The 13,759-nt window shown below is 37.4% G+C and overlaps 2 protein-coding genes across 2 annotated transcripts; one reads left to right on the top strand and one right to left on the bottom strand.

Annotated features, from left to right (window-relative positions):
- LOC110544888 (olfactory receptor 1165-like) lies at positions 1-2,611 on the top strand. The gene is made up of 2 exons (XM_060388321.1): positions 1-323; positions 2,107-2,611. Exons 1-2 carry the CDS (start codon positions 1-3, stop codon positions 2,609-2,611), a joined length of 828 nt encoding a protein of 275 aa, XP_060244304.1.
- A 7,039-nt stretch (positions 2,612-9,650) lies between these two features.
- On the bottom strand, positions 9,651-10,637 carry LOC110541265 (olfactory receptor 5AR1-like). Its single transcript, XM_021628044.2, has one exon. It carries the CDS (start codon positions 10,626-10,628, stop codon positions 9,681-9,683), a length of 948 nt encoding a protein of 315 aa, XP_021483719.2. The 5' UTR covers positions 10,629-10,637; the 3' UTR covers positions 9,651-9,680.
- Between the last annotated feature and the right edge of the window lie 3,122 nt (positions 10,638-13,759).

Below are 13,759 nucleotides of genomic sequence, written 5' to 3'. Positions count from 1 at the left end.
ATGGCATATGAAGTAATAAACCAGATTTCTGTGACCACATTCATCTTGGTGGGCTTCTCAGAGTATCCAAAGCTCCAAATACCTCTCTTCCTCCTGTTCTTGACCAACTACTCAGTGACAGTGATGGGGAACCTGGGCATACTTGTGGTTGTAAGGATCAATCCCACATTTCACACACCCATGTACTTTTTTCTCAGCCATCTTTCATTTTTGGATATATGTTATTCTAGTGTTTTTACACCCAAACTGTTGCAGATCTTGGTTATGGAAGACAGAACCATTTCTTTCAAAGGATGCATGACACAACTTTTCTTTATTTGTACATTGTTTTATAATTTTATTTTTTCTTATCAGTTACATTTTATTAACTCTGTATCCCAGCCGTGTCCCGATCCCTCATTCCCTGCCAGTCCCTCCCTCTCTCCCTCATCTCCACTGTGCCCCTTTCCAAGTCCACTGATAGGGGGGACATCCTCCCCATTCATCTGATCCTGTTTTATCAGGTATCTTCAGGACTGGCTGCAAAGCCCTCCTCTGTGGCCTAATAGGACTGCTCCTCCTTTGGGGGTGGGGAGGCCAAAGAGCCAGTCATTGAGTTCCTGTTAGAAATAGTCCTTGTTCCCCTCACTTTGGGAAACCAATTGGTTACTGAGCTACCACAGGCTACATCTGAGCAGAGGTTCTAGGTTATATCCATGCATGGTCCTTGGTTGAATGTCAGTCTCAGAAAAGACCCTGTGCCCAGATATATTTGGTCCTTGTGGAGCTCCTATCCTTTCCCCATCAGACTAACTCCCCTTCTTTCTTATGATTCCCTGTACTCTGACAAACGTTTGGTTATGAGTCTTTGCTTTGAAAACACTGCTAGTTAGAGTCTTTCAGATGTGCTCAGTAGACTCCTGTCATACGTTCAATGCACATCCCATCTGTCTTTCTAAATGAGGATTGATCATCTTACCCCATGTCTGCTCTCTTGATTATCTTTTTTAGGTGTATAGATTTCATTATGTTTATCATATCTTATAGGTCTATATAAGTGAGTATATACCGTGTTTGTCTTTCTCCTTCTGGGATATTTCACTCAGAATGATCTTTTCTAGATGCCACCATTTGCCTGCAAATTTCATGATTTCCTCCTTTTTGATTGCTGAGTAGTATTCCATTGTGTAAAAATACCACAATTTCTGTACCCATTCCTCCGTTGATGGACATCTGGGTTGTTTCCAGGTTCTGGCTATTACAAATAAAGCTGCTATAAACATGGTTGAGCAATTATCGATTTTTGACAAAGAAGCCAAAACCATTCAATGGAAAAAAGATAGCATCTTCAACAAATGGCGCTGGTCCAACTGGATGTCCACATGCAGAAAAATAAAAATAGATCTATATTTATCACCCTGCACAAGACTAAAGTCCAAGTGGATCAAAGACCTCAGCATAAAACCAGATACTCTAAATCTGTTAGAAGAAAAAGTGGGGAACAGCCTAGAACTCATTGGCACAGGAGACAACTTCCTGAACAGAATACCAACAGCACAGGCTCTAAGAGCAACAATCAATAAATGGGACCTCATGAAACTGAAAAGCTTCTGTAAAGCAAAGGACACTGTCATCAAAATAAAATGACTGCCTACAGATTGGGAAAAAATCTTCACTAACCCTGTATCTGACAGAGGACTAATATCCAGTATATACAAAGAACTAAAGAAGCTGAAAAGCAGCAAATCAAGTAACCCAATTAAAAAATGGGGAACAGAGCTAAACAGAGAATTCTCGACAGAGGAATATCGAATGGCAGAAAAACACTTAAAGAAATGCTCATCCTCATTAGCCATCAGGGAAATGCAAATCAAAACGACCCTAAAATATCACACCCATCAGAATGGCCAAGATGAAAAACTCAAGTGACAACACCTGCTGGAGAGGTTGTGGAGAAAGGGGAACCCTCCTCCACTGCTGGTGGGAAAGTAAACTGGTACAACCACTCTGGAAATCTATCTGGTGCTTTCTAAAACAATTAGGAATAGTGCTTCCTCAAGACCCAGCTATACCACTGCTAGGTATATACCCAAAGTTTGCTCAAGTACACAAAAGGGATATTTGTACATTTGTGATTACAGGAATGTTCATGTTAGCGGTGATGGCCTATGACAGGTTTGTGGCTGTTTGTAATCCCTTACTCTACACAGTTGTGATGCCTCATAAGTTCTGTGCTCTGTTAGTAGCTGTGACTTACATGTTGGGTAGACTGTGTGCTGTGATACTCATATATACTCTTTTGCCACTATCATACTATGAATACGGCATCATCAATCACTTTGGTTGTGAGTACTCTGCCGTCATCTCTGTATCTTGCTCTGACTCCTCCTTTAGGCAGATGACATGCTTAACCATTTCTATATTTAGTGAGTCTTCGAGTGTTCTGATTACTTTAGCCTCGTATGTGTTCATAGTCGTCACTATTATTAAGATGCCTTCCAAAGGAGGACTACGAAAAGCCTTCTCCAACTGTACTTCCCACCTGACTGCCATCACAATCTTCCATGGGATCATACTCCTCTTCTATAGGGTTCCCAACTCAAAAAGCTCTGTTTCTATGCCAGTACTATGAAGTTTTTTTTTTTTTTTATTTTTATTGTTGCTGTACAGTACAGCTTGAGATCAGGGATGGAGGTACTTCTGGAAGATCTTTTATTTTAGAGGATTATTTTAGCGATTCTGGATTCTGGGGTTTTTGTTATTCCATATGAAGTTGAGAATTTTTTCAAAGTCTATAAACAATTGTATTGGTAATTTGGTGGGAATTTCATTGAATCTGTAGATTACTTTTGGTAAGATGGCCATTTTTACTATGTTAATTCTTCCAAGCCATGAGCATGGGAGATCTTTCCATTTTCTGATATCTTCTATTTCTTTCTTCAGAGACTTGAAGTTTTTCTTATACAAGTTTTTGACTTGCTTAATTAGAGTCACACCAAGGTACTTTCTGTCCTTTGTGGCTATTGTGAAGGATGTTGTTTCCCTAATTTCTTTCTCAGCCCATTTGTCTTCTGTATATAGGAGGACTACTGATTTTTTTTTTTTTTTTTTTTTTAGTTAATTTTGTATCCAGCCACTTTGCAGAAGTTGTTTGTCTGCTGTAGGAATTCCCTGGTAGAATTTTTGGGGTCTCTTATGTACATTATCATATCATCTGCAAATAGCAATACTTTGACTTTTTCCTTCTGAACTGAATCCCCTTGATCTCCTTTAATGTCTTATTCCTCTAGCAAGGCCTTCAATCATTATGTTGATGAGATATGGAAAGAGTGGGCAGCCTTGCCTTATCCCTGATTTCAGTAGGATTGATTTAAGTTTCTCGCCATTGAGTTTGATGTTAGCTATTGGCTTGCTGTATATTGTCTTTACCATATTTAGGTAAGTGCCTTGTATCCCTGATCTCTCCAGAACTTTAAACATAAACGAATGTTAGATTTTATCAAATGCTTTTTTGGGCATTTAAGATTATTTAAGATTATCTAAGAATATCATGTGCCTTTTTTCTTTCAGTTTCTTTATTTGGTGGATTGCGTTGATGGATTTCCATATATTGAATCACTCCTGCATACCTGGGATGAAACCTACATGGTCATAGTGGATGATATCTTTGATGTGTTCTTGGATTCACTTTGCGAGTATTTTGTTGACTACTTTTGCATGAATGTTCATAAGGGAGACTGGCCTGAAATTCTATTTCTTTGTTCCATCTTTGTGAGATTGGCTTCATATTATGAGTTCGGCAATGTTCCTTCTATTTCTATTTTGTTGAATAGTTTGCATACTATTGGTGTTAGCTCTTCTTTGAAGGTCTGGTAGGATTCTGTGCTGAAACCATTTGGTCCTGGGCTCTTTTAGGATTGGAGACTTTTGATGACAGCTTCTATATCCTTGGGGATATAGGACTATATAATTTATTTATCTGGTCTCAATTCAGCTTTGGTAAGTGGATTCTATCAAGAAAATTGTCCATTTCATTTAGATTTTCAAACTTTGTTGCATATAGGTTTTTGAAGTAATACCAATTCTTATTTGGATTTCTCCGGTGTCTGTTGTTATGTCCCCTTTTTCATTTCTGATTTTGTTGATTTTGATAGTGTCTTTCTGTCTTTTATTAGTTTGGCTAAGGGTTCATCTATCTTGTTGATTTCTCAAAGAACCAGCTCTTGGTTTCATTGATTCTTTGAATTTTTTTATTTGTTTCTAATTTGTTTATTTCAGCCCTGAGTTTGATTATTTCCAGCTGTCTACTCCTCTTGGCTATTTCTGCTTCTCCCCCCCCCCCCCCCAGGGCTTTCAGGTGAGCCATTAAGTTACTTGAATGAGATATTTCAAATCTCTTCTATTTTTTCCTTAAGTTTTTTTTATTCATGTACAAAGTGTATTTTGATCATATTTACTCCCCACTCTTCCCCTTTCAACTCCTCCTAGATTCTCACTGCAACCTCCTACCTACCCAGTGTTTCTCTGAATATCACCCTGTTTCCACACAGGAGCTTCCAAACCCCCATCACTGAGCCTGACTATGTTCTTGAAGCCTAGGTTATAAAACATGACCTTCTTTCTTTCCCTCACCCCCATGTCTGTCTTCTCATCAGCTGCCAAGAGTTGCAGCTTGCCTGCCATGTAGTTTTTCTCTCAAATTCTACTAGAATTTTCTTTACTTCTAAGTCTATTTTTAGATTCTTTTTTAATTAAATTTTTATTTTTTATTAATTACAGTTTATTCACTTTGTATCCCAACTGTAGCCCCCTCCTTCATTCCCTCTGAATCCCACTCTCCCTCCCTCATCTCCACTCCTCTCTCCAAGTCCATTGATAGGGGAGGTACTCTTCCCCTTCCATCTGACCCTAGCTTATCAGGTCTCATCGGGACTGCTGTATTGTCCTCCTCTGTGGCCAGGCAAGGCTGCTCCCCTCTTGGGGGATGTGGTCAAAGAGCCAGCCACTGAGCTTATGCCAGAGAGAGCGTCCCTGTTCCCCTTACTAGGGTAATCACTTGGATACTGAGCTCCCATGGTATATACTCAGGTATAAGCGGACACTACACATATAATATAGGATAAACCTACAAAAATATCTGTATACCTAAAGAAGGTGAGCTAGAAGGAGGATCCTGGGTAAGGCGCTCTATTCTCAGTCAGAAAGGCAAACGGGATGGACATTGGAAGAAGAAAAAAACAGGATAGGAGCCTACCACAAAGGCCCTCTGAAAGATTCCACTCGGCATTGTATGAAACTAGAGGCTGAGACTCATGACCAAACTTTGGGCAGAGTGTAGGCAATCTTAGGAAAGAAGGGGGAGAAAGTAAGACCTGGAGAGTACAGAAGCTAAACAGAATAGCAACAGAATCAAAAAATCTGGGTCCAGGGGTCTTTTCTGAAACTGATAGAGAAACTTTTTAAATCTGCAAATGTCTTAGAATGCTCTATACATCAATTTTCGAAGAAAAGAAAAACCTACTGCTCCTGAGTAGGCATACCTGATATAGAGGGCTATCCCTAGAAGAAAGGGAGTTCTCATCCACATGTCACCAGGAGTCTACCATGTCCTCATTCTGACAGTGGTTATTGTTTAAGAAGGATACATTTTCTTTTTTTCTTTTTTTGAAAATACATTTTCTCACCTAATATATCCTGTTTTGGGTTTCCCCTCTCTATAGTTTTCCTAGTTCCTGCCCTCCTACCAGTTCATCTGAATCTACTCCATTTCTGTCTCTATCCTGGAGCCTAGCATAATCCTCATCAGAAGGTTTCTTTCAACAGCTGATAGCACCAGATGAAGAGACCCACAGCCAAACTTTAGGTGGAGTTGGAGAATCCCTAGAAGTGGATGAAGAAGGAATGGATGAGCCAAAGGAGTTCAAGGACACCATAAGACTACATCACACAGAATCAACTAACCAGGCCTTATCTGGACTCACAGAGACTGAAGTGACAATTAGGGAGCCAGTATGGGTTTGCCTTAGATTGTCTGCATATAAGTTATGTTTGTGTTGCTTGAGACTCCTAACAGTGGGGGCTGGGGACTGTCTCTGACTCTTTTGCCTGTTTTGGGACCCTTTTCCTCCTACTGGGTTGCCTCATCCAGCCTTGATATGAGGGTATGCTCCTGGTCTTATTATAAATTGTCATGCCATGTTTGATTGATGTTCCTGGAAGGTCTGCTTGTTTCTGAATGGAAACACAGAAAGAGTGGATCTGGGTAGAGGGACAGGTCATTATATATTTGGTTTTTTGAGACATAGTTTCTCTGTGTAGTCTTAAAGATTGTTGCCTATAAAAAGACTGCAAAATCCTCCAGCTGATGGTATTTTCACAACAGTGTTTAAACTGAAATACTACTAACTAAGAAAATTAATGAAGGTGCTTATTTCATTAAGTAAGAGAAAGAAAGTTTGTTTGGTCAATGCATCAGGACACAGAAACAATGACATCATGGTAGTAGCAATTATTTATGAACATAATCCCCCAAAAGAAAAAGTACGTGACCATTATCACATGTATATCACAGCTATGTGACATATCCAGCAAGAAAAATCATTGCATGGCTCTTCATGTGTTGACCAGTCTACCTCTAGTGTGTGTATATATAAGTGTGTGTGTGTGTGTGTGTGTGTGTGTGTCCTGTGAGTGTTATGTGAAGGACTAATGTTCTTTTCAGTTTCAATGAATTTAGTAGTTTGAAACACTGTCTTTCATTCATCAGGCTGGAGCTTATACATTGGATAAACTGGATGGACATCAAGTTCCCATGATCCTCTTGTTTCTACCCCAGTTCTGACATGTACTCAGTGGCTGGAGGGGCATAAGGGGGAAGGAAAAAGGGAGGGAGTTACAGCAGAGATAAAAAGTGAATAAATTATAATAAATAATAACAATAAATAAAAAATTTAACTTTAAAAGATAACAGAAACAATAGGTTTTTGAGAGTGACAAATATGTCATTAGCGATTATAGAGATTTTTATTTAATATAAAATGATTAAAATGAAAAATTTTATAAAAGCATTTTCCTTTCATTAATTACACAGTTCTAAAATGAGATGAATTCTCTTTCATCTGTCACATTCTTCATAACTATGAATCCTAAGAAGAACAGGGTCTCAAATTTACTTTTCTTTTTGCAAAACAAGAAGTACAATGGGGTATACCAAGACAAGAGAGCATCTTAATCTGTATGTGTGCAATGGGAATGGGCCCAACTACTATGACCAAAAAAAAAAAAAAAAAAAAGGACCAAAAAAGACGTGTATCATTTCTAATACATTCTTTACTAACTGCATGCACTGTGAAAGAGAAAACTTATCATTGTTTATTTTATATTATATGGTTAATATCCACTTATCAGTGAGTATATACCATATGTGTCTTTCTGCTTCTGGGTTACCTCACTCAGGATGATCTTTTATAGGATAAACATACTAAAATCTGCAGCCCTAAAGAAGCTAAAATCAAGGTGGACCCTAGGGAAAATACTTTATTCTCATTCAGAAGAGCATACAGGATAGACATCGGAAATAGGAGAAGACGAGGAACTAGACAGAAGCCTTTCCACAGAGGAACCCTGAAAGACTCTGTCTACCAGGGTATCAAAGAAGTTACTGAGACTCATAACTGGGTTTTTAAATTAATTAATTCAATTTACGTTTTGGTCAGAGTCCCCTCCTTACTCCCATTCCAACCCTCCCTCCTACATAATCAGACATCCCAGCACATCTCTCCACATGAGGGCTGGGTTCATCTTTTTCCCTGTGATTTGGTAGGGAAGTCCCACCAGCAGGCAAGATAGTCCATTTCAGAGATATTCCCCACTCTCTAACTAGTGGGCCCACATGAAGCCTAATATGTCCACTGGGCTTATGTTCTTGGGTCTGTGCATCATAGAATATCTATCCTGTACTGTATTACTAAAATCCACTTATAAGTGAGTGTATACCAAGTGTGTCTTTCTGGGTCTGTGTTACCTCACTCAGGATGATCTTTTCAAATTCCATCCATTTGCCTACATGTTTCATGATTGCCTTGTTTTTATTGGACAAATAGTATTTCATTGTGTAAATGTACCACAATTTCTTTACCCATTCTTTGGTTGAAGGACATCTAGGTTATTTCCAGCTTCTGGCTATTATGAATAAAGCTGCTATGAACATGGTTGAGCAAATGTCCTTGTTGTATGGTGGAGAATCTTTTGAGTGCATGCCCAGGAGTGGTATAGCTGTATCTTGAGATAGCAGCACTAGTTCTAATTATCTGAGAAAGCACTGGATTGATTTCCACAGTGGCTGTACATATTTACAATTCCACCAGTAATGGAGGTGTTTTCCCCTTTCTCCACATCCTTGCCAGCATGTACTGTCACTTTTTTTTTTGTCTTAGCCATTCTGACAGGTATAAGATGAAATATCAGAGTCCTTTTGATTTACATTTCCCTGGTGACTAAATCTGTTAGAGGAGAAAGTAAGAGACTTGAACTCATTGGCATAAAAAACAACTTCCTGAACAGAACACCAACAGCTCAGGCTCTAAGATCTACAATTAATACATGGGACCTCTTGAAATTGAAAAGCTTTTGTAAAGCAATAGACACTATCAATAGAACAAAATGGCAGTCTACAGATTGGAAAAAGATATTCACCTACCCTATATATGACAGTGAACTAATACCCAGAATATATAAAGAACTCCAAAAATTAAACACCAACAAATCAAATAATCCAATTAAAATATGAGATGTAGAACTAAGCAGAGAATTCTCAGCAGAGGAATTTCAAATGGTGGAGAAGCACTTAAAGCTCACTGTTTTTGACTACCAGAATCCGTAGTCATAACTGCTACAGAGATGCTAATAGTATCAGGTCTTCAGTGTGAGAGAAAAAAGGGAAGTCCAGGGATGAAAGTTAGAACTTTACGTGCAAAATAACTGCCTATCATGGGGAATTTGCTGATCCAAGTAAGACAACTGAAGAGAAACTGATAACAAATTACCCTTTGTCCAGTATGTAATTTCAAACACAAGAGAAATATTTAATCCAAGGTAAAATATACTATAATTAAATGGAAAGAAAATTTTATTAACATTTATAATTAAGCAAGATATGTTACTTTTGTAAGGTATATAGCTTTATTTATTCGATATCTGTCTTTTAATGGGAACTGTTTATTCAAAATGAAAAGACAAGTAAAAATTTCATAAACTAAATAAGTCAAAAGCAGGTATCTTTTGTTTCTGTTAATTCACTTAGTTACTAATTACTGACTGGAATGTTATGGATATAAGTAGGGTAATACATCTGAAGGCTGCAAAAGAATTAATAAAACTCATTTACACTCTCAAACATTCACTTTGAGGTCATCAATTTTATTTATGGGATATATTGAAACTAGAAGAAACATTGAGGGATCTTAGGTGTAAAAACGTCGCTGAGCCCAATTGTATCACATTTATCAAGAAAGGTGCTAAAGGACCCTCTCTGCAAAATTAAAATGATTAATTACTTAATGTTTGTTTGGAGTGAAGACTAAGACCAGTGATTGCTTTCATTATACCCAGTTCTCAGTAGTAAATATTTCAAAACCCAAGGGAATCTATATTGATATATTTAAATAGAATAGTCTACCCATTTTGAGATGTGAAACAGAATTTCATCCAGGCCACTTGCTAATACTGATTGCCTTCTTCAGAGCCCCCATCACATCCTTATTTCTTAAACTATAGATGAGTGGGTTTAACATAGGAATCACAACTGTATAGAAAAGAGACGCTATTTTGTCCGTGTCCATGGAGTAACTTGAGCTGGGTCTGAAATACATGAAAAGCAATGTTCCATGAAAGATGGCAACAGCCATGAGGTGGGAGGCACATGTGGAAAATGCTTTGCGTCTGCCCTCAGCAGATTTCATTCTGCAGATGGTAACTATGATGTAGCAATAGGAGAGAAGTACAGTGACAATGCTGCACCCTACCACACAGCCAATGAACGTGAACATCAATATTTCATTGATGAATGTGTCTGAGCAGGAGAGGGCCAGCAAGGGTGGAATGTCACAGAAAAAGTGGTTGATGACATTTGAATTGCAGAAAGACAGTTGGAATGTGCAGCATGTGTGAATTGTTGAATCCACCAAGCCTACCACATAGGCAACAGCCACATGCTGAATACAGATCTTCTTGGACATTGCAATTGTATAGAGCAGTGGATTGCAGATGGCAACATAACGGTCATAGGCCATGATAGCCAGCATGAGACATTCTACATCTGCAAAGACCCCAAAAAAATACATTTGTACAGCACATAAATTATAAGCAATCCTCTTCTGTTCAGACAAGAAATCAGCCAGAAGCTTGGGAGAGACTGTGGAAGAGTAGCAGATGTCACAGAAGGACAGATTACTCAGGAAATAGTACATAGGTGTGTGCAGCTTGGGGTCCTGCTGGATCAGCAAGACCATCCCTAGATTAGCAATGAGAGTTAGACCATAAATGAGGAAGAAGAACACAAAGAGCCCCTGTTGTACATCCTGCCTGCCAGAAAGTCCTATGAAGACAAAGTCAGTAAATACAGTGAAGTTCTCAAGTGTCATTGTTCTCATCTGGAAACCCTAGGATTTCAATAAAGAAAGGGAAATTGACAGTTTTAGTTTTCTTATATTCATAGTCAAACTCAGTTCTTTCTTCTTAACAAAATTAAAAATTGACAAAATCACTAGTGCCATAAGAAATGATTCTGACTCAGGGTCAGACTATGAGGGTATTTATTGTATCTATGTATCTATATGGCTCTATTTAGAAAATGTAGCACATATTTATTCAAATGTATTCATGTGATTTCTAAGCAAACAATATGGCACTATGAGAAGTTGTGCCCTTTCTTTTTCATTGGTTAGAATGTGGATATTTTCAGAAACACTGGCAGTGTTTTTGCTTTCAACTTCTGATAAAAATTGATATCTTCAGATAGGAATTATTATTTTTTATTCATAAAATCATTGCTGTCTTCTGAAGTGAATAAGTATAACCAAGTAGGGGTACTGAAAGTAGCCCATTCTTCCCCTTCATCCTCTAAAATTATCAAGCATAAATCAATATGACAGAGGTATTAGTAGGCATAACATACACAGAGTTTACTGAAAACCCCTCAAGTTCATCTCTATTTTCAATAAGAAGATTATGTTTACTATGCTGTTGACCTAAGAGCTGAGATGACATTGCTGGAAAGTAGACAGAGAGATCTGCAGGAGCAGAAATCCTGAGCACAAACACTGGACAGTATGAAAAGTAAAACCCTCCCTAATCTCAGAGATGCTGCTAACTGAGGTGGCAAAAACTCTAGGAAAACAGATAATCAACTAGCTGAGTCCTAATCAAGCAGAACCATGGTACCCTGTACACCCACACAGCATATGTGGACAGCTGTTGAGAAAGCAATCCCATGCTCATTGCCTCATCATTTCAGATTTGTGTCTGAGCAGTGTGCCTTCCTAAGTATCCAAAAGTTGTTACAATGCTGTATTATTTTTTCTTTATTTCCATTTGTACATATACGTACACATGTATATAGCCAGTGTTTCTGATATTTTATAAATAATATCTACATCCTAACCTACACAAAAGAAGGGTCCAACCTTCTTAGAGTGCTATGTTGTTTGCTTAGAAATAATGTGAATAAATTTGGATATATAATATACGTGCATACAAATCTAAAAAATATCATGTAAATCACAGATTTCTAAAACTTGCATAAATTGTTTTAAGTATCCTTCCCAGTATAAAGACCTTTAAAAATAAGATTTTATATAATGTATTTCGAATACTTAACATACATAAAATTACGTTTGCTATTAAAATAAGTGATATTTGCCCCCTTCCCAAATCCATCTTAATACTTTTGGTTCCAATGTTATTTTGTATAAACATTAAAATGCTTATTATTTTAAGCAGACATTTGCCTTGTTTTATTTCTGCTTTCATACAGGTATTCAGTGCAAATGAAAACAGAGTGATTAAAAGAAATCTGTAATGTGTATTTGAGAAAGAGCAAAGGTGTCTGTACCTGGCCCAGGACTAGAGATGCTAGGGAATGTAGCTCTGTCTGCACCTCGACTCAGCACTCTCTCTGGAATCACCTGAGTTATAAGTCTCTTCCTGGTCCCTGGGTGCTTAAGACTTGGTCTCCTAGGAATAAGAGGAATTTACAATAACAAGGTTTAACATCGTGTATTCCATACAATCATGGTTATTGAAATGCATTCTTATTATCAATTTAAAAATATTCCTATTTGTTAATTCCCCAAATTAGCATTAGCAAAATGACTCCAAATGATTTTGCATTCATCACTTCCTATATATTTTGTAATGATATAAAATAGAGAACTAGTACATACCCATACACCTGCACAGATTTATATTCACAAAAATTTAATAAATTCATAAATTCAATAAATTCATAACAACCATAAATGCATTCACATGTCCTTAGTAAAGACATCAAACCTACTCCATTTCGCTCAGACAGAACAGGTTTCTAAAGGATAATAATAAAACAAAATAAGACGAAACAAAAGCTAACACACTGAATTGTACAAAATAAAGAGAAGGGAATAGTGAAAAAAAGCCACAAAAATAAAGAGACCTCCCCTTATACATGCAACAATCCAATAAAAGCACTGGATTTTTTTATTATTTTTTATTTTTAATAATTTTATTTTTTTCTTATCAGTTACATTTTATTAACTCTGTATCCCAGCTGTATCCTGCTCCCTCATTCCCTCCCACTCCCACTCTCCCTCCCTTATCTCCACTCTGCCCCTTTCCAAGTCCACTGATGGGGGGATCCTCCTCCCCATTCATCTGATCCTATTTTATCAGGTATCTTCAGGACTGGCTGCAAAGCCCTCCTCTGTGGCCTAACAGGACTGCTCCTCCCTTGGGGGTGGGGAGGTCAAAGAGCCTGCCATTGAGTTCCTGTTAGAAATAGTCCTTGTTCCCCTTACTATGGGAAACCAATTGGTTACTGAGCTACCACCGGCTACACCGGAGCAGAGGTTCTAGGTTATATCCATACATGGTCCTTGGTTGAATACCAGTCTCAGAAAAGACCCTAAAAGCACTGGATTTTAAATAAAAAGTGATGTCACAATGCAAACTCTGCATATAATAAAATAATGTGATTAGAATCAAAGTGTTCTTTATTATTAATTTATTCTTTTTTCAAAAGTGTTTGGCTTAGATAAAGTTTTTCACATCACAAAATCTTCAAATGTGTTTTAAATCATGTATTCAATACTTAATTCATACATTTCCTAATGTATCTTAATATATATTGAATCAAATTAATGTGCCTTAAATCAAACACATCAAAATGCTTTTCAAAGTAATTCTGAGAAATAACATACATTAACAAGTATGTTTGGCCTTCCATAAAGCTAATTTTAAACTAATTTAGCTAAATTAAATTAATTAAACCTAAATTATTGTTATATAGTGTTAGATATTTTATAAATAAACATTTCCTGAATTGTTCCCTCCAAAAGTTTACCGTGAAACAAAAGATGAAGAAAACTCAATGCTGAGGATCTCAGAGATAGGAAGTTTTACTAAATTCAAGATAGCGCCAAGTCACATAGACTGAAGCAGATTCTCCTTAAGTGAATCATGGTATAGAAATTACAGCTAGAGGCCACTAACTTTTAAATGTCACCTATTAGCTGATAGATCAAAACAT

This window comes from Meriones unguiculatus, chromosome 7 (assembly GCF_030254825.1).
Source record: "Meriones unguiculatus strain TT.TT164.6M chromosome 7, Bangor_MerUng_6.1, whole genome shotgun sequence".
NCBI classification, from domain to species: Eukaryota; Metazoa; Chordata; class Mammalia; order Rodentia; family Muridae; genus Meriones; species Meriones unguiculatus.
Note: the sequence above shows the minus strand (reverse complement) of the source record. Positions and strands in the feature narration are given on the sequence as shown.

Bases quoted from the DNA above. Each gene is read 5' to 3' on its own strand.
- LOC110544888 (XM_060388321.1), top strand. From the start codon at position 1: ATGGCATATGAAGTAATAAACCAGATTTCTGTGACCACATTCATCTTG. The intron at 324-2,106 runs ATTGTTTTATAA...GGATATTTGTAC, and splicing joins CAACTTTTCTTTATTTGTAC to ATTTGTGATTACAGGAATGT.
- LOC110541265 (XM_021628044.2), bottom strand. From the start codon at position 10,628: ATGAGAACAATGACACTTGAGAACTTCACTGTATTTACTGACTTTGTC.